Source organism: Ischnura elegans, chromosome 4 (genome assembly GCF_921293095.1).
Source record: "Ischnura elegans chromosome 4, ioIscEleg1.1, whole genome shotgun sequence".
Classification (NCBI taxonomy): domain Eukaryota; kingdom Metazoa; phylum Arthropoda; class Insecta; order Odonata; family Coenagrionidae; genus Ischnura; species Ischnura elegans.
Window position 1 is genome coordinate 95,678,528 of NC_060249.1, and position 21,597 is coordinate 95,700,124.

The 21,597-nt window shown below is 36.9% G+C and overlaps 1 protein-coding gene across 4 annotated transcripts; it reads left to right on the forward strand.

Moving 5' to 3' along the window:
- The first annotated feature begins 3,359 nt into the window (after positions 1-3,359).
- LOC124157812 (mitochondrial amidoxime reducing component 2-like) lies at positions 3,360-21,570 on the forward strand. 4 transcript variants are annotated; one of them, XR_006864655.1, is made up of 7 exons: positions 3,360-4,165; positions 4,738-4,923; positions 10,275-10,455; positions 10,639-10,865; positions 11,053-11,127; positions 14,605-14,816; positions 20,488-21,570. XR_006864655.1 is itself a non-coding variant. In XM_046532842.1 (7 exons), exons 2-7 carry the CDS (start codon positions 3,993-3,995, stop codon positions 14,732-14,734), a joined length of 972 nt encoding a protein of 323 aa, XP_046388798.1. In that variant the 5' UTR covers positions 3,360-3,546; positions 3,980-3,992; the 3' UTR covers positions 14,735-15,958. The 4 variants fall into 4 exon arrangements, 2 of the variants coding, with proteins under 2 accessions (XP_046388798.1, XP_046388797.1); XR_006864656.1 differs by lacking the exon at positions 20,488-21,570 and adding an exon at positions 18,918-19,411; XM_046532842.1 differs by lacking the exon at positions 20,488-21,570 and having other exon boundaries at positions 3,360-3,546; positions 3,980-4,165; positions 14,605-15,958.
- The last annotated feature ends 27 nt before the right edge of the window (positions 21,571-21,597 follow it).

Sequence of the window (21,597 nt, forward strand, 5' to 3'; positions counted from 1 at the left end):
ATTTCGGTCAAATCTCTCATGGAATTGGTGGTTCACCTTGCCCGTTGGCCTTAAAAGCACTTCTATCGTAATTTTTCGATGGTCTGCCATGCAATTTATCACTGCCTGCGACTGCTCATACGTGATTTTTTGATGATATCTTCCGCAAGTCACTGCTAATTATTGTTTTATTCGACTTTTTATCCTATAAGTAAGAATTGAGGAGCAAAATTCGTTCATTTGTCAAACTTTTAAGGTGAATTAACGAAGGACACATCCTTATTAATCCATAAATAGCACTAATTGTCTTTATCGACTGCCAACAACTCTTGCCGAAATATTCGTCTGCTAGGAAGAGTTGCCGCGGAATTGGAACACCGCACGCCCTTGCCATTGGCTACACCATTTTCGGGCTGAAGGAGCTCAGAATTTTTCATACAAACGTCACTTCCGCCGCATCGCTCCTTACCGACCCCCTGACACGTACTCTCCGCCCGGCGGTGAGTTTCCGACCGTCCCACTCGTAATCGCAAGGGGCGGTATGATACCGTATACCGAACGAAAACTCCGCCCGGCGGTAGCGTACCGCCCGCTCGTTCGTAATAGGCCCCATGATTTCTTTTTCATAGTGTTGGTGTGTGGGTGTGATGCTGAGCCCAAACTTTAAGGCTGCTATTATGGATGGAATAGCATCATGCTATTCTTCATTATTGCAACCGATGTTGCTATAATATAGCGTATTGCAACGCCTATGCTATTTGGTATTACGAACGGTTGCAATTCGTGTTATTACTACACCGGAAGACGTAATTCTCAGAATAGCATAGGCCAGTTGCTATTTACTATTATGAACGGCGAATTGCAACCGGTAGGCTTGCTATAATATTACGCGGTCTTCGATGCCGAGCAATTCGGTATTGCAACCAGAAAACGTGCGCATTGCGATGTCGAATTGTTTTTCTGAGGTTAAAGTAACCTAATCAAGCATTGAAAAATGGAATAATAGCCAAAAATAAAATGATATCAGCTTTATTTTAATTAAATAATAGTAGCATAAGTGATGAATATTTAACTAGTTAAGTGATTTGGTTAGGAATTAACATTCGAGCTTAATATATGAAGCACAAGCTTGCTTCATCGACAGTACGAAAACAATAACAATTAATGCAAAGAATTACTACCATTAGCCCAAATTTTACGTGTTTTATTCATATTTACAATTCATAATTTTATTTCATCACTTGACTTGCTACTAAAAATATCCTCAATGTAGGCTATCAGGTCGATTCTTGAAAAATTTCAACCTTGTGTTAACACACTAACTCGCCAAATATATTAATAGTTATAGCTTTCAATGAAAACCATATATTACCATAATAATACCATATACTTTGATCAGCCGTTCATTTCCTCAATTGGACAGTATATACAAATACATGCAACGAGTCGAAATTGTTTTCCCCACTATTCGCTGCCTTCTACAATTAAAACTAAAAATTTACTAAATTATAAACACGGGCAGTCGACTTGAATTACTTGCTTGAAAACAAAGGATTTCTCCGAACACCAATAAAGTTTCCGAACAAATATGATTCACCACAAACGTTTAATGGAATATCCATGCACTACATCATTAATGCAATATATATCATGTGGAATTGAATACAAATTGTTTCCTCTATAGACAAGTAAGTTATTCACACAATTAAGTTTCAGTTTATCGGCACAGTTCAGGGTCTATCAAAAATTTCAGTGAGCACATAATAAAATCAGCTGATACGAAAACAATGATAACTGACACAACAGCACTTTCCACACGATTCACTATTGCTAGATTCACTTTTTCACAGCTGTTCCATCCATCCTCAAATTCACCATCACCTCCCTCTGCTTTTTCCAAATATGCAGCTGAAATATCGATACTATTCCATCATAATACATGAAAGCACAGCTGTGACGTTGCCACCTACTTCATTTCCTAAACAGAGAATGAACACTGAAATTAGGGAGTCATATAATATATAGATAACATTAGAAACGAAAGCTTCTAGTTCATGCAGTAAAACGATATCGTCACGAGCAATACAATAAAAGTTGATACATATTAATTCTGATATGCAACAAACAGACTTCGAAGCCTAACACATTTACGAAGAAAATCAAACATATTTAGCTTTCAATGATTATTTCGCATAGCATATATCTCACGGTAAAGGACCGATCGGATATAGGTAAATCATTGAATATTTATGTCCGATAAATCATCATTATAACAACGAAATTATGACCTAACCCACCTGTCTGAAGCCATTGGGAAATTATCACAATCACAACAAACAGCTGATTTCTTAAATGAGATTTTCAAAGCGTATTATATATTTCCAAGGTTTAATATAATTTTTAAATGTAAATAAAGCAATTATTTATAATTTCAAGTCAATATTCCGTAAAATACAGAAAAATATATAAAATATCTTCTCCCTCATTGGTTACGCAAACTGTTCAGAAAGTTTTTCATACGGGAAGAGGCGGAGCTTCCAAATAGCTCGCGCAAGAAATAGCATGCTGCTATTCCGAACAAAATTATTACTACGCTTCATTCATAATACGGGGTCGTTGCTATAATGACCCGCAGAATAGCGTATGCTATTTTTTGCAACGCTTATCCATAATAGCAGCCTAAGTCATCAAGGGATCTGGGTTTTCTATTCAAATCTGATGGCATGGGCATACCCAGAGAGGGGCAGGGGGGGCAGCTGCCCCCGCACCTAGAAGCAAAAGTCGCAAAAGTCTTTAAGCAAAATCAGTACTGAATTGAAACGAAAGTATTCAAAAAAATTTCTTTATACCCATGAAAAATGGTATGTATTAGTATAAGATATGTAACTAAAATAAAACTATTTTTTTCAAGGAAATATTCTCATAAACTATAAAAAAGCGCTGTTATAATTTTCTTAAAATATTTGTTTCATTCACCTTTTCCATGCTAAAATGTCACAACTTGGCTTACCACCTCCCCCTCCCTAGACCATGGCTTGCCACCCCCCCCCCCCCCTAGTTATGATCGCCCTTGTGATATTTAGCAAAGGCTGTGATTTGTTGACTCACGACTCTCCATTTCCTCCATTGGGAGGAAGGCAACACTGATTTCTTAAATTTTTTTCCCTGCCAAAACTTCATGAAATGTTACGTTTGTGGTAATAAAATGTCATCAGTGAACCAGTTATAACGGATGAGTCCCGTGCAGTAGTCTGGTGGTGATTTCTTTCTTTCCCGGATAACCTCTCAAGAACCGGGTTCTTGGACTCTTTATTCATTCATTTTCCTCCATATGACTCGTTCATTTTGAACGATTCATTCCAGCTCTGACTGCGCCATCGCTGCATCATTTGTTTCCTGCAGGGAAGTGTAAACAGATGGTTGAAGGCGGTAACTGAGGAATTTCACAAAATATCGTAACAGAAACTGTATCATCATTACAATCATTATGCGGAGGAATTTTAAAAGTTGAATCCGTTGAATCTATATTAAACTATTTCAAGTTATCACCGACAGGGGTGAATCGAGGTAAAGTCGTTGCTTCGTCAAGCCGGTCAAGTCCGTGGCCAGTGTGAGATAAGAAAATGATATCCAACTGACCTTTAAGGAGATCATTACGTCGTAAAAAATTAAGATGGCGAATTGATTATGCAATTATTTAGATTTTCTGGTCTTTTTTAACGACAATACTGATTTCCCGCTGTTATTTGTTGAATGTATTAATATCAATATCGGAAGGTCGGAATCCGTTTGGAGTGCAAGGTGTCCAAAACGTTTCGCCAGGGTTAAACATAGAGAATATTGATGCTGGATACGCCCTTATTACGATACACAAACAATCAATGCTTTAAGGCTGCTACTCCATGGATTTCGTTCAGAAATTGGCTCTTAGGCAGTCCATTATCATAACTTTGTCATCATCAGCTATAGCCATGCTTTTTCTATCCGTTTGGTGGTGGAGGAATGGCTGCAAGATGACCAGCAAGAGAAGTGGTAGAAAACCCCCACCTATCAAACAGCGCGATTGGAGTTTAACTGGATACCTCACTGAAGTTAAACTCTACCCACTTAAGTCTGGCCATGCGGTCGACTTGAGTGAAGCTGAAGCAACTCCTCTCGGTCTCAAGTCAGGGTTTCTGAGAGATAGGTAGGTTTGTTTACCTTAGCACGTTACATTAAAAAATTATTTATTTACTCGTGAATTTTTACTGTCATAAATGTTTAACAGCCAAATCTCACAGCACAAGTGTACTTATACACTCTTGATAAGAGTCATTCAATTCTTAAGCAGAAACAATGATACAATGGAATTAAATGTTCCCGGGAATGTGAGCCCTTTAAGTGAGCCTGAGTTTGGCTATGTTCCCTGAGAGATTCATCGTTTTTCAGAGTACATAAACAGGAGTAGTTTGCAAAAATCCCAGTATGGGAACTTAAGTCTTCTATACAGACATATTAAGTAGCCAGTCACATGAGTTTGATTTTTTTGGATTTTCCTTTATCATCATGATCGTTTAATTCTTTATATTTTAAGTTTTTATTTGTGTATTGTTATTTACAGAAATTTATTACTAATACTACTACCGCTGAACTTCATTCGGTGGCAAATTACAATTTAATATGTATATCCCTTAAGGAAATAATAAAATTTTAGGAATCGAGATTTCTATTTTTAAGACAAAAATATTTTGATAGTAAAAGATGACATTTAATTATCAGGTTCTTCATTGTTTTTGATGAAAGTGGAAATTTTGTTACTGGGAGGAAGTATCCAGAAATGGTTCTGATTAAAGTGACTGCACCAAGGGATGGGCATTATGTTTTTTCAGCCCCTGGTAGTAATGAATTAAATATCCAAATTCCTGAAGCATCAAAGGAAAAGAAGAATAGGAAGTTCAAATGCAGGTAAGGATTTACTCTTAACAAGCACTTATAAGATTACAATATACTTATTACTCATGTCTCACAGCTGAGCTTAAATCCACAAAGTGTGTCCACCTGGTTGTGGATATTGAGTTGACCTATACACAGAGGTTAGCTGCAATATAAGCAAGTTTACTGATCTCATAAGCAGTCATGGGCAGCAATTGATGGCTGAGAAATAAGTGTAGGATAAAATTGATGGTTTGAGGTGTAACTTTATGAAAGGTAACGAGGTTGAACATATTAGTCAACATAGATGAGGGAGGGGGAAAGAACTTGGTCATACGGTAGGAAGAAGGTAGGGGGAGGAGGGCCCTTTAGGGAGGGTATGACAGGTGGAGGGGGGGGTTCAGGTGAGAGATAGGCTGAAGGGTTCGTCATGTCATTGGCTCAGGAATTTAGGAGTGGGAGGTTTAAAAGAGGGGAGTGGGAATCACACAAAAAGTCGTTAACAATGTTGTCATTGGAACGTACATGCTGCAAAATTTCCATCTGTTCCTTGACATCTAATCTAGGTCCTTTAGGTTCAACATGAAGCACTTCAAATACAAAATCACTTTGATGACTGCTTTCTAACAAATGTTTCGCAAATTGTTATGTAGTATTTTTATTTCTCACGCAGTCTTGGTGTTCTTTCACCCGTTCTTGAAATTGTCGCCTGTTTGCCAAACATACACCGCATTGCATTCACATTTTAACCTGTACACCCCACTCCTTTCTTCTCTTGAGATGGGATCTTTTGTGAGGGAAATAATGTTCCTGAGGTTGGATTTATTGTAAAACACAACTTTAATTTTATCCTTAGGCACCTTTTTGTAAATCTTCGGCCCGATGTCCTTTAAATAAAATTGATTGTTTGAGGCGTAACTTGGTGAAAGCGATTCATAATTAAATTAAAAAAGATTATAGAATGACGCAGATGATACAAATGTTCTCATCGAGTCCAATAAAAAATCTGATCTACTAAAGAAAGTTTGTTCCACAATGAAATGTTTAGAAGACTGGTGTCAAAATAACATGATGGCCATTAACGTTCAAAAAACAGTGTGTTAATTTTGGCAGAGATCTAACACCTCCAGTAAAATTATGTGGAAATGATTTAAAATTTGTTGAAAACCTCAATTTTCTTGGAGTAAACATTGAATCAACAATGAAATGGTCTATGCATATAGAAACCCTTACCTCTAAGCTAAATAAAACTCTTTTTCAATTAAGATATCTAAAAACAAGTACCAGTATCGATATTAGAAAATGCCTCTATTATGCAAATTTTCAGTCACATCTGTCATATGGAATTATTTTCTGGGGTGGCTCACATCAATCTCATAAAATTTTTAAAATACAAAAACAGGCAATCAGGGCTATTCTCAATCTACCCTATAGGGAGTCATGCAGGGCACATTTTCAATCCTTACAAATTATGCCTCTTACTGCCTTGTATGTATTTAATTTAATAATGTATGTAAAAAAAAATCTGAACTCATTTGATCTAAACTGTCAATTACACCAAATAAACACCCGACAAAAACATGATATACATATTGAACCGAGGTCATCTAAACTTGCTAGTGAAGGACCATATCATAAAGGGGCCAAACTTTTTAACTTAATACCACCAGATATTAAAGCAATCCAAAATAGCAACTCATTCAAGCACAAATTAAAAACGCTTATATGTCAAAATTCAATTTATTCACTAGATGAGTACTACGACTTGTGTAAAAAATATGCTAAAATAAGCTAAAATATGTACCACTGTCATCTGTCTTTTATGTTTTTATCTCATGTGTTGTTTGTCCACTATATGACGTTTTCTATGTTACATTGTAACCAAACAGAAATAAAATTATTATTATTATTAAATTAAATAAAGGATTTTATGCCACTAGGCTGTGGATTCTTGTCGTGTTTGGGATCCATAAATTTCTTCCACTGCTTATTTATTTAATTTTTTCCTAGATAAACTATCAATTAGCTGTTCATTGTAGCCATTATATTTAGCAATTAGTTTAATTGTGTTTAATTCCTTATTGAAATTGGTAGGGGACATCGGTATATGCAGCAACCTGTGTAACATGCTGTGAAAGGCTGATAACTTTTGAGAGAAATAATGTCTTGAACTGGAGTGGATCTCTTGGAATTTTTCCGATAAATTGGGAATAGGACGTGGTTGTTGACCAGAATGACTCGGAAGATCTAGGAAGTTCAGAGAGTTATTATCTTTTATTTCATAAGTGAATTTCAAATTGCAGTCCAAAAGAATTTAAAAAAAGGAACATTTGTGGTTGTCTTTTTGAGCCAGTCCAAATGCAAAACACATTGTCCACATATCGATCCAGGTAATTTTTGGTCTGTCGATTATTGGGGGAAAACAAGCTCCTTTTGGAAAAGTCCATATACATGTCTGCCAGGAAGGGAGTTACACGAGTGGTATGTTAAAAGAGAAGCCATTTCCAATTACCTTTTTTTTCTCTATGTGGAGCTCACTTGCAATCTTTGCTGGATTGAGTGGCTGATTTTGGATGACTCAGTTCGCCAAAAATATAGTGAAATTGCCTTTGAAAAGAGAGCCACCATTCTTCGCAAGTTGGAGGCCCTTAAGATGATGCAGACCGCTAGTTCGAAACAAAACGTCGTGGATCCACCAGCGGAGGACACCCACTCTTTTGGACCAAGAATCGTAAATCTATCTAAACACTCTTTTGAGCCAAATGATGTGACCTTATTAGAAAAGGGCTTGAAATATATGCCAAATATCCCGATATCTGCGAATGACGTTATGAATTTAGCGGTGGATTTAGGCATAGCTCTCCATAAAGACAATATACATGTGAAGCATTTCATTACCCAAGAGCTAAATAGACATATGTATATGTAGTCCAAGAATCAAAGGTGAAGAGGCGATACCCAGAATTGGAAACTCTAATCTCAATTAAGTGAACTCACAGGTCAGAACAGCAAGTTATTCAGAAAGCTGACAAGGGCAACGCTGTTGTGATTATGGATAAAGGGGATTACTTAGAGAAATGTGAACAGTTCATACGAGAGAATGGGATTAAAGAATTTGCCGATAGATCCGACTGCCAAGTTTCAAATAGAGCGCAAAAGAGCCTTAAAATCAGTTTGTGTTATTTAAGTGGAATAAAGTGATTAGGTTGCATCAAATGAATCCCTCAGCTCCACATTTTTTTGGGCTTCCTAAAATTCACTAGAGTGATTGTCCGATTAGACCCATAGTTTCTTACGTCATGGCTCCAACGGGTGATGCCGGGTATTCACTAACAATAAATAATGTATGGAAACTGGCACTTAGGAAAATAAGATTGGCTGCCTCCCAGCCAATCACGTTAGACCTTAGAGACTGATGAAGACTATAAGCTGGCAAACTTCATCCACTCACCATTAGCCCTGAGGACGGGACCCAACTCGTGTTCCAAAATGTTGGCAGAATGGAGAGAGACCACCCAGCTGGAAGCCCAAATAGCCTTTTTAGAAACAATAGATAGCTGCACTTTTAATCAGCCAGTTAAGATTGTTTGTTCTTGCCCTGTTGAAAGGAAAGTTTCTGTGATAGAGAGAAAATTTATTTTTGTATAGCAAAATCGTAGAATCAGCAAGGAAGGGATAGTGTACCAAAAGGAGAGTGGAAAGATTAAGAGGCGGGCAAAGAAGGCATAGAACAAGAGGGTATAATTTTTCTGAAACTATGACCAACACTGAATGAGAATAGTTTCCCCTGCATCTTACGTTTTAAACTTAAAATCCTATTCCTCTAATGTTTTACATCAACTTAATTTTTAAGATTAAGAACGACTTTTTTTGAGTGACTTTTTCCAATACGTCTATAAATTTGCTATATCAATGTCAGAAAGCCTACTGCTCTCGATCAGTTTTCAACTGAGTTTCATCTTGAAGTTAGCTGAAATTTTTGTTATCAAAAACAGTTTGTTCTTGATTTGGGTGGCATGAGCAATCTGTTTTCTGCTGTCAGAATGGATTAATTTTGCTTTCTCACATCAAAATCCAATCTGTAAGGCATCATGATGGATTTTCTTTGATAAAAGTGAAATTTTCTCGGTTAGATGTCACTGGACCTAACAATGAAGAAGAGTGTGAAGATATGTAATACTTGACTCACAAGCAAATAGAATATTGAAGGCTGCCGCAGTCATTATGCTAATTTTCCCATTTGTTTTGGGTTCCAACCTCCTACAATTGGTTTAGAGCTGTCAAAATACTGAGTGACCTGACAGATTTCCTCACATTCGGTCCGGTGGCAACAGTTTTTTTTTGGCACTTCTGCCAGAATATTCAGGTTGAGGATGCCGGTTCACACTTATGGCCCCCATTATAAGCCTCTGTCCCATCGATTCTTGCTGCTGCTTAGCCATTTTAAACTCCTCCAATTGTGGCCTTGGTGTGGTGTCCATCAACTTAGTTAAAGTTAAATAAAATCAACAGATTTAGGCGTTACTTGGTGGAACGATGAGATATTCTAGTCTATGCCCTGACATGCGACGAGTGCAACGGTGTGTACGTTGGTCAAACGGGCCGCAAGTTTAAAACTCGTGTCGATGAACACAAAAGAAGTGCTCGTTTGAAAGACTCCATTTCCCATTTTTCTAAACACCTGTCCGAACCCGGCCACAACAGTGATTTTAATATTAAAATTTTACATGTACATGACAAAAGTGTAAAACTGGATATTTTAGAAATCACCAAATGCACTCTTGCACGTAACATCGAAATTTTTAATGATATGACTGTATTCAAATGTTCTAACTTTTTATCTACTGTTTTAAAATCTGACTTCTTCCTTGACAATCCTTCCTCCTCCCCTTCTCATTAACCTCGTTACCACCTGACTTTTATCTGCCTGCCCCCACCCCACCTCCCCAAGCTTTTATACTTTTTGTTTTGAACCTCCTATCCAACCAACAATGCTCAATGCTCCTCCTCGTTTAGTTCCCCCCCCTCCTCCTTCCCTCACACTATTGTTGGATAAATAAGGCTGGATGTTGTATGCTTTTCTCAGTTAGTCTTGATAATGACGTTGTAAATGTTGAAACTAGTAGACTGCAAAAATATAAGGTTGTGGAATAGTACTGTGTTTTTATTTAACCATGAATTAGTTAAAGTTGTCTCAATTCTGTAATCAATGCAAAGTAGCTGTCAAATATTAAGTCATACAACACCTCTGAAATTTTACTTCTTAGAGAGTGACTCCTCATTAGCATGATTATACTTTAGTTTAATCAAACTTCTTTAAACCTTCTTTGGCACTGTATCATAGTGTACCATCATGTATGCCCTTTTCTCTTGTAATTTTGTAGGTTATGGAATGACCGAGTATGTGGCATTGATACTGGTGATAATGCCGCCATGTGGATCTCTCAATTTCTGTTGAAAGAGAAGGATGGCCTGCGAATTGGATTTTATGATGCAGAATTTGGTGTCGAACGCTGTGTGAGCCCCTTGAATCAAATTTATCAATCTCTTACTCCAGGAGACACGGTTAGTCAAGTAGTGTGTCTGCTCCTGTACTACTAGCACTCTAACTATAAATGAGGCATAAACATACTCGGAAAAAAATGAGCTGTACTTTAAAAGATTTCATTCAGTCATTTTTTTCTTGTTGTTTTTATTGTACATGTATATTTGAATCTGTAAACTTATGGTCTCAATTTCTTATTTCAGGGTGCATTTTCGGATTTGTCTGCATTTTTGTTGATATCAGAAGATTCTGTGGCAGAGCTGAATGGTCGTCTTGGAGAAGATGACAAAGTGTCCTGTGGAAACTTTCGGCCTAATTTAGTTTTTAAGGGTATTGATGATGGAAAACCATTTGAAGAAGACACATGGGAATGGATTCGTATTGGGAATGAGGAAGGTCCTGTTTTCAGAAATGTTAAGCCATGTACTCGGTGAGTCACTTTGTTTAGAAAAAATTACTGGAGTAGCATTGAAGTTATTTGAAGTGCCTATTGCAGTTATTTCATTGAATGGCATTGAAATTGTTATATGGGTATAATTTAATACTTATTATGTATTGTGTTGAGATCTACATAGTATTCTCCATAAATTGTTATGTGCATATTTTTTATGCTTTAGATGCATTTTCACCACTGTTGATCCAGAAAAGGGGGTTAAAAATGGAAACAAAGAGCCTCTTGCAACATTGAAGTCGTGAGTATCATTCTGGAATTACTACATATTTAATAGTTTAGTTGGAACTGTAGTTCTTATCGATGTCAAAGTAAAGCTGGCTTTTTTTGTTTTATATATAGGTTAGTGATGGGTAAAATTAACTGTCCAAGGGTTGAATTGTATCTTCATCCATGAATTAGTGCTTTGATTGAATCTATAGATTAGATATTTCATTGAATCCATGCATTAGAGATTTGTCTTGTTAGACTCCCATGCTAGCTTTCATTTTTAAAAACTTTATTATAATATCTCAAGTAATACACAGATGAAATTATGTTTCCTATTACATAAATGCACCGTGCAAACTATCCTAAAGAAATTTGCCTCCATTTGTCTGCCCACGAATAATTTATTGGCTATGTGAAGGTACACACAGTAATGTTTGTCAAAACCAGGGTAGGAAATAAGCTTGATAGATTCAGCTCATTAGCATTACATAGTACATTATTAAGTATTCAAATTCAGAAGATAATATTAGCTATGTTGCAATACTAGACCACATTTTTAAAATTATTTATGGAGAAAATGTTTTCAGGTTTGGTCATATTTATAGATGATAATTCGTCAACTTTTATTGTCAATTTTCATTCATTTATTCGAGGATCCATGGGGCTTAAGATTTCTTTAGTTTTAGTCAATGATTATAGAGGCATCATCACATGATATGATAGCCACATGATAGGATAGACAAGTCCATCATCAAATATCCGCTTCTTCAATTATAACCACCATTACTGCATTAACGGCAATAATGGTGGTTATAGTTGTAGTATGGTATGGTAGTTTATAGTTGAATAAGCAATAAAATTCAACTCTCTCACTGAGAAGTAACTTTACTAAAATTTGACAAGAACATTTATTTTTTTGGTAGGATGCTATGGCACCACAGTCATGTCATTCGTGGAGACAATACCCCTTAGGCCAAGGGTATCAAACACATGGCCCGCTTCCTTACAATCTGCGGCCCGCGGCACCATGACTTCTTCATTCATAAACGGCACTTTCTTTGCTCCTTTAAGATTTACAGCTCTTGCAGTTAGAAGATCAAAACTTCCCTGTCGATTTCTGAAACAACAATGCCTGTTCGCTGTCCGTTTGAAGTCTGTTCATACCCTGTTGGAGATTAGTGAACAGAGTATAAACAGCCAACGAACAATCTCGGGTCACACACAAGTAGGAACAACTTACGAACAGCCTTCTAACAGTTTGTACTCTGTTTGCAGCTTGTTCCTTAACAGGCAGGCAACAAGCATTTCGGGAACAATAGTGAACAAGCTTTTAACAGGCAGGGGCCGGTTGGTAGTATGTTTCACCGAACAGGGAATGAACAGACAACAGTGAACAAACACTAAACACCCTATCGATTTACGAAAAAAATAATGCCTGTTCGCTGTCAGTTTGGAGCCTTTTGGAGATTTTGAGAACAGATTATGAACAACGTACGAACAATTGTTTTAAGTTTCGGAATTTGGACAACAATTTGGATTAATGCAAATTTAATTGAGTACCAGGAAGTTTAATTGAATCCAAAGAAAATATCATCTACTTAAACAGTAATTATATACGCTTGAATTCATTATCACGATTACCATCAACCACGGATGACGGTTATTGAAGTGAGCACGCAAATTATATCAGCTATCTGCACGGCTTACGCACGTCAAATACTTTACTTCGCCAATTACAGGCAGGGGCCGTATGTTTCAGCCAAGGAGTATGTACTCTGTGGTTTCAGCGGACTGGGAACGAACAGACAACAGTGAACGGACACTCAACAGGCAAGGGCCGGTTCATAGTCCGTTTCACGGTACAGGGTACGAACAGAGAACAGTGAACAGCTAGTGAACAGGTTCTCAACAAGGACGGAAAGATAGCATGGTGCTGCTACCTACCTATAGAAGATAGCAAACGCAAACAATGACGCCAATAACCGATACCGTTATCCGGACAGTTTACGATGGTTTACGAGCACATGGTCGACTGTGTTGTGGTGAAGTTGTTGGTTGCGGAGAAAACAGTTATTTATTTGAGTATTATTTAACCTGTGCTAAATGCCCGCAGTGACGACTTAAGTAATTCGTGCATCCATTCAGTGATAGTGAAAGTCGTGAAGTGATATTTGTTCTCGAGTGTGTTTATTTAATAATTTATTGTGTCTCTTAAGTTTTTGAGCAAGTACTGAGGTTTGTATTGCATATGTATTATGCGTATGTGCGTTACGTCGCCAATAAGAACCTACAAACATTGTCAGAGGACTGTCTTTCTTGTAGGTTTGTTTGTGAGAAGTGAAATCATGGTGTTCATAAATATTCTTTAAAGGCGTGTTTCTCTTTTAATATCACACGTATTACATTGGCATAGTGCAGAATCCGAGTTGTATTAATTTAAGGAAGTACATATTTCTTTGATGAAGGCATGTGAAATATTTGTTAGTGTAGTGGTTTTTCTGTTGATGATGACAAAGCTTGCTTTTCTACAACTATTCAAGATTTTTGTAACTAATGGAATATGTGGAAAAGCACAATAAAAGTTTTTCTTACAATCATTCAAATGAATTTCAACTTTTAATTCTATTTAAACATAAATTATCTCTTGTCTATTATGTCCAACTTAGCAACAGCGAACGGTTAAGGAACAAAGTATGCGCATAGGGAGAGAACAGACAAATAACCGTCTTCTCACATTCTCACAGACGTGAAACAGACAAGGCGTTCCAATTTACATTCTACGAACAGTCGCCTGCCTGTTCTCTCTTGGTCGAGGAACAGGGAACAAACAACCTAAGAAAACAGGCAATGAACTGACAGCGCACAGTCCCCTGCCTGTTCATTGTCTGTGGTCCAACAGGTAAGGAACAGAGAATGCCGCTTTCTTAACAGGGAGGGAACAGACAAGTAACCCTTTTCTCACAGACAAGGCGTTCCAATTTACATTCTACGAACAGTCGCCTGCCTGTTCTCTCTTGGTCTGGGAACAGGGAACGAACAGCCAACTGACAGACAATGAACAGACTTTATTGTTACAGAAATCGACAGGGTTACTGGCACTTCATCCATATTACCCACATGCATTTCTTCATGCACTTGTACAGGCAAAGAGGTGTCAAGTATCTGGGAGTATTAGTACCAGGGATTAAAGTAAATACACTATTTCTTCTCTTTCAGTTGCCTTTTTAAATAATAATTATATAGTTGTGGTAGTATTTTATATAATTCTCCTGTTATTGGACCTGAAATACATATGCGGCCCTCAAGCTGTATGAGTTGGCTAATGTGGCCCGCCAAGGTGAATGAGTTTCACACCCCTGCCTTAGGCAATAAAGTTGACACTTCCACTTTCAGCGTGTAAGCATTTATCCCTGCTATAACTTCAGAAGGTGATAATTCTAGCTGATTCCCTTTTAGCTAAATTCTGTCACAGCATTTAGTCTCAACTTGTAATACGTTTTACTTGCAGATACCGACAACTTAGTGATAGAAAAGCATTGCGCCTTGAAGGGACAGCACCAGTGATGGGAATAAACCTTGGTCTGTATTCAGAGGGAGCTGTACATGTTGGAGATCCTGTTTATATTGGAAAACTTTAAATGTTCATGTATACGTGTGGAAAGTGGGTGACAGGCAAGGAGCGCCTATTGCAGGACATTTTTATAAATATTTTTGTTTGAGGTGAGTGTAGTGGATGAAATAGCACTTGTTAAAGATCGTATTTCATAGTGCTAGTCAAGTTCCTCTCTGCTATTAATGACCTATTATATTAACCACAGGCTGGTAGTGTGGTTGAGATCTTTACTTTAAGAGTATTTGGGTTCAAGGGTATTGACAATCAAATTTGTAGTTTACAATGATTGGTGAAGATTCTTATTTATTTACAAATTTGAGATGAATTGAATAGGAAATGATCTACGAATTGAATTTGAATGAACTAGAAAATTGTTGATTAATAGCTCAGAGAAATAAATACCCAGAGTACTTACCAAATGGTAAATTGGAGCTAATTCCACAGCTGAAATGTAAGTGGCTGTCTAGTCTGTCATGGAATAGACTTCTTCCTACTGTGCAGTTGCAGCACAGTAGTGTGTGTAACATTAATGTTAGAATGTGCTGTGAGTAACATTTTTGGCTGGAACCCATTCAGCAAGGATGGCCAAGCTTCTCATCATTGCATGGCAGCAAGATAATACAATGAGTAGTGAAAGTTGAGTTGAATGAAGTTAGAGGTCAAAGATAACCAATGTATATGTAAGCCTTAATTTAGGAAAAAGAATTAGGCAACTGAGATCTATTCATGGGTGAATTTTTGCTTTATCCGAAAGTATATGCTTGGAAAACCACTCATTGCAGAAATAAAGAAGAATTGACATGTCATGGAATTTTGCTGTTGAAATACACTTTACCACAAAGAATTAAAAGATAAGTTTTTAGGCTCTCAATAAATTGAAACTGTGCACACTGATATCTCTCGATTTTTTTACATGCTTTTTCTAGTGTGCGATAAATTTCGTTTAAAGAGAATTTCTTACCGCAGTATTCAGTGTGTCCATTTACCTGAAGGGGCAATTTTGCCTGTCTGGAAAAACTCAGAGAAACTCTATGCATCCTAAAAAAATCAGTCATGTAGAGTCCTGCAGAAACCAACCCAATGCATTAAATTCTCATGATGCACCCAAAGAAAAGCATATAGTAAAATAATTTTTTTGTCATAATTTCCCTACATATCTAAATCCCTTTCATGGAAGATGCTCATCTGATAATACTACTTTTCCTCTTCTATTCTTGACCTTGTTCAATTAACTTTTTATCATGTTTCATGGAGTTTAGGTCAATTGAAACCAAGTTATAGCCAACGTTTCGATTTATGTAAAATCATCCTCAGGGCTATGAAAGTGAAAACATGAACAATATAAAATACAAAGATGACAACGATATACAATAGTTTTACATAAAAATGTTAAGATCGCGTTTTTTATACTGTAATATAATTTAAAGTACACACATATATATAAAAGAACAGACTAGAATACACAAAAATTTTTGACATACCTCTTAACTTTGTACATATTTATTGATGTTGTGTTACTAAGGTATTGCCACACCTAGTTACCATTAATACTCATTTGCAGTAATTCTCTTTTAGGGTAGTGGCTTATTTGACATTCTTCACTCATTCACTTACCTGTTGCTCACATTGAGGAATTGGTGAGCAGAACCCTTTGTATGTTGGGCTTCAGTTCTAAGTTATTGCAGTTTCATTCCAGCTATTGTCAACGGCTTTCGGGAGCAGCTGCATATTGCACTTTGTCACGTGAGCTTTTGTGGCCATTGCAGGTCGCATTCATCACCTGATGATGAGACCTGCAATGGCCGTGAAAGCTCGTTTGACAAAGTGCAATTCGCAGCTGCTCCCGAAAGCCGTTGACAACAATGCATCTCGCTGCAAAAGCCTATGTTCCAAAATTCATTCCAGCTATTTCCCTGTCATGCTAGATATTTGGAGCAGCTTGTGAAAAGTGGTCACCACAGTACAAGTTGTAAAGATCTGGATAATGTAACTATGTCTGGGCTGTTTTTATCTTTATATGTGAGACAAAGTTTTCCAGAATATATGGAATATTTATTGAATCCCATCTACTTGGGATGACTTGCATGTGTAGATAATTGTCTGCTATGTAAAGGGGTTACACATAGCATTAAAATGACTCAACAGCTATTTTCTGGTCAGTAGTATCTATTCCATAAGCAATATTTTGCCAAAATGCTTATGTTTAGGAATGGATTTGACCCTGGAAAACATAGCAATTCCCCTGGGAAATCTCAGGGATTATTTTAATTGCTACACAGTGGTCACCCTGCTCAAATCCCAGGCTTTTTTGATGTATATGATCTCATAATGGATGTCATATCTTTAGAAAGTCATAGATTTTGAAAGATTCGATTCCCTTCTTAAGCATTATATGTCCTCTTGGCTGGGAGAGAGGCACATATTCAAGTTCTTAAGCTGTCTAGCCCAGACAACCAAGAGGGGAAGGAGACACTGCAGCAAGCTAGTTGCTTTGCAGGCACATTGAGCACCATTTATAGCTCAATGAAGGAATTAAAATGTGTGTTTCATGAGATTCAATGCAGTGAGTGTTAAAACTAGCAAGTTAGCGCAATCTTATGATCTATTTGGTGGGTCAGGTTACGAAAGGAAACTCATGAACGTCTTTCACTTATGGTGAATGAAAACCAACTGACCAACCATTTTTTTGGTCCAGGGCTACAGGAGTGCCACAGATGGCAGCACTAGTTCAAAACCAAAACACATGTAGTACCTCCTGTTCAGAATCGGAGGCAGCACGATATATATGTATATGAATACTTGCGTTCTCAATCACCAAATATTTAACAGTGAGCACTCTGGGTGTTCCTTTCTCTGTGCTAATAGGTATCATGATTCAGTACTAGTTTAATAATTAGAACCCTGGGAATATCCTAAAAACCCAAAGGTTATTCATTCTGCCTGTACTGAGCGTAAGTGGAAGACTCACATTGAAGATCAAAAATTTAAATTCATGAGTTACACATTGCAGCACTATCCAGCAAAAGAATGGAATGGGTAGGTGGCCTAGTCTATAGCCTCAGTAGTCTAAGCCTGTGAAACACGCAATGGACATACATGTGGGTGAAATAGCAAGAGCCTATGTATCACGTGGGCTTAGGTCATTGATGAAGAATTTGCACCCCAAGTCTTACTCGGGCATTAGTTTGAAAGTGTTGAAGTTGGTAAATTTATAGATGAATATATTTTCTACAACATCTCTGCAGATCTTGGTATTTTCTATAGAATAAATGTCTTGATTCTAAGATGGATACACGTACAACATGAGGCTTCTAAATGGTTTTTGATGGAGATATTGTTACACTTATAGATCGAAACTCAATGGTAAATGTATATGTCACACTGTGGACAAATACATGACAATAATGATGCCATATTTTTTCCATACACTATAATTACTGACATACTTGATCAATGAATACTTCGTTTAATATATTTATTCACAGAAAAGAAAATGTAGAAAGATCAGCAATTAGTGACATATTGGTCTCTCAATAACTTGCAAATTTTTATTTTTAGAAATATTTTTGTGACAATGGGGTCAACCAACATTGCTCAAAGTTTTTCTCTCTTACTATCACTTCCTCTTTTCCCTAATTGTCAAAGGGCTACCTCTCTAATGTTCCTAGATTGGTATGTAACTCTTTTAATTCCCTGAGAGATGTTGTTTGATGCAGATTTGGATTATGGAATGAGATTGGGTGTTGATAAATTGCTAACTTTATTGAAATGTCTGTTGTTTTTATGGCCAATGTAACTTTATAAAAATGTGTATGTCTAATGTTTATGTGTATGACTAAAAGTATTTCCATTCAGCATGTCCTGCAACAGAACTTTTTCTAGGGCTATAGAAATTAAATAACCAAGTATTCCTCACTTTTTAATCCTAGTATAATTTTCATCTTGGTATAGCCTCCAGCATTTCATCTGTTCATAGAGCTGTTCTGTGGTTGTTACAGTTTCAGTTTGACTATTGCCAGCTTGGGTTATAGTAACCAAGTTGTTCCAAGGGTCGGAAGCCAAAAATTTGTCTCTTGGCACTCTGCTATGAGTCACCCTTGAATAGAGGCATTAGTGGAGTTCAATTTATATAAGAACTGATCCTTCCACACTATGCCAGAGAATATATATTAGCTCTAGGTTTCATCATATCTGCTTTTTATGAACAGCTCTGCCTCAAAATTCCTCAGCAAAACCTGTTATGCCTAAATAAGTGTTTAAAAAAAATTCTATCCAGTATTTTGAAGACTAAGGACAGAAGAAGGCTAAAAATCACCGTTGGAAAGGAGGCATTGTGATACTGAATGACTCGGTGGCTAAGTTACCCTACACCTTGCAAACCATTTTCCCTACCCTAAATATTTTCACTCCACTCAAATTTTCTATTTGTGATTTACCAAAAAATAAGGTAAAAAAACTAATTAGCACAGAGATATGGATGCCCCAAGGTGTTATCCCAAGGCAAACCAGTCACTCTTTGATTTACTATCATGCACTATATCTATGGGACAGTCATTTTTCTGAGTTGCAGGACTTAAAAAATATTATACTGAGGGTAGGCAGAATAGAAAGATATTGTATGAAAATCCCTTATAGATCTTATGTCCCCGAGCTTTTGTACTATGAATAACCACTAGTTAAATAAAAAAAAGTACTAGAATTATTTTTACTGCAATTAATCAAATTTCATGTAAAAATGAAGAAGATTCATAATTTTTAAAAGTTATTAAATGCAGAGGAAAATCATTTTGAATCTTAAAAAATATTAAATGACCTCTTCTGTCCTTCTGGTGTATAATGGCCTAAGGTACTTTCGTACACCCCTTTGGGTTGGCTATCAAGCAGGCTTGAGCAAATGCATTAGCAATGCATTAATGCAATGTTAATCACCTAAGTTAATAAAGTTAAATTTTTAACGCAGATATAAGTTAAAATGGTTAGTTAAGTGGAAAATATTTATTTGGATGGTAAAATAAAGAGTACGAGAAAATGCATGGTGTCTGAGGCTGTTGGAAGACTCTTGTGTCCAATACATACACTAGAGCCCCTCTAATTAAGGCTAATTGTGTCCAACTCCTGCCCCACTGAACAGAAAACTCAAACATTTGAAGTGGTTTAATTTTTGTAGGAACAACCCAAAAATATTTCTGAAAGTCACTGATGGTTCTCAAGCATACATGGAAATTTGAAACAAACACACTAAAATGTAAGAAAATACAGAATATTGTCAGTGGTGGCAAAAATTAACACCCAACTCATTGGTGTCTGAACTACTTGTCTTCCAAAAGTTTGCCCTCGTAATGCTCTTGTACAACCAGAATTTTAAAAGCTATATGCCCCTTATACTGAGGAAGTAATCATATCTGTCGCATTATGACAACGTGCAGAAGATCCAGCAATGCATTCTTCCCCATATTCTTCGAAGCATGCTTTGCCCATGACTCAGCTAGAATGGTGTTTACTATGGTTGGGACATCTATGAACACAGCCAACATATTGGGCATGAAGACTGCCTTAAAACACAATCGTTTCAGTGGTGTAGTGGGTCAAGTATCATACAACGAATCAGAGGTTCCACAGATCAAGTCTCAGTGACAGATGATATGATGCTGCACACACTGTGGACATTTTTCTGATCTTAAAACTTCGCAAAACCTATCACGAGGCCCTGAGGATGTTTTGTGGCTACTGAATTCTTATGTGCTTATTTATTTGCTGAAATTTAACTCTATCTTGCAGAGCCATTGGGGCAGTTTACTGTGGAGTAAATTTTGACTACCTTTTCCGCATCGTCCAGCCCTGCTTGAAGGCTCCTAACAGTAGCTGCATGTGTGATGTGTCATGAGCACTCTTCTTCCCGCATTTCAAGGGAAAATTCCACCGAAGTTCTTCAGAACTGAGTGAAGGTAGAATATCGAGCTGCCCGAACTGAGTAGCTTTCAAATGGGAAATTTTGGGCATCTGCATATGTATTTCATCAGAAACATTAGGCAAATGATTGAGCTAACAGAATGTTTGGCTAGCCCTTAAATTCTCCGACAAAATGATCATTACCAATACATTTAAAGAAAAATATTCCATCATTATGATGGAATTAATATTATTTCGAAGTCTTAGAAATATTTGACTTTTGGTATTTTCTGCTGTTTATTTAGTATCTACTTATAAAGTTCCTAAGATACAGGAATAGCATCCAGTTTATCATTGAAAGAAGTCTACTTGGTTGAGGCAGTAGCAGTAGCCCAGGCAGGTTGATATTTAGAAGATTTAAAGGAGGCATTTTACATTCCTTGCATCTCCTACAGTTATGAAAAAAGCATACTGTGACCCCATTGCAGCCGCAAAATGTCACTATATTTACTATTAGAAAGCAGTTGTGGATTAAGGGGAGAGGTGGTAGCTGCCCCCTGTAATTTCTGAAAAAAATTCTAGAGAAGGCAATCTTCATGGTAGCTCTCTAATGACTATTTATTTCACCAGCTTAAAAAATGATGTTAAAAAAATAATTGATGAATATCTTAAAGCCACTTGTCTATGCATATCAGACATCAAACACATTATTGCTGAGAGGTGTTTTATACCACCGATGGACTGCAGAAAGAGATGAAAACCCCTCCTAAATATTGACATGAATCCACTCCTGTTGGGAAGTTATCTGAAATATGTATTGTACTACCAGCCACCCAGAGACTTGCAAATAAGGGTTTTCCAGGCTACCTATGTTTATAATTTCTATGATTACACCTACAATATACAATATGGCACTATTTATCAATAACATATCAGGCGAAAGAAACTTCATCTAATATTTTCCTCTTAGGAATTACACTCTGATTCTGAGCATCAGTC

Coding starts and splice junctions, on each gene's coding strand:
- LOC124157812 (XM_046532841.1), top strand. CDS start 3,882: ATGGATTTCGTTCAGAAATTGGCTCTTAGGCAGTCCATTATCATAACT. Junction 4,924..10,274: donor AATAGGAAGTTCAAATGCAG/GTAAGGATTTAC, acceptor GTAATTTTGTAG/GTTATGGAATGACCGAGTAT. Junction 11,128..14,604: donor CCTCTTGCAACATTGAAGTC/GTGAGTATCATT, acceptor TTTTACTTGCAG/ATACCGACAACTTAGTGATA.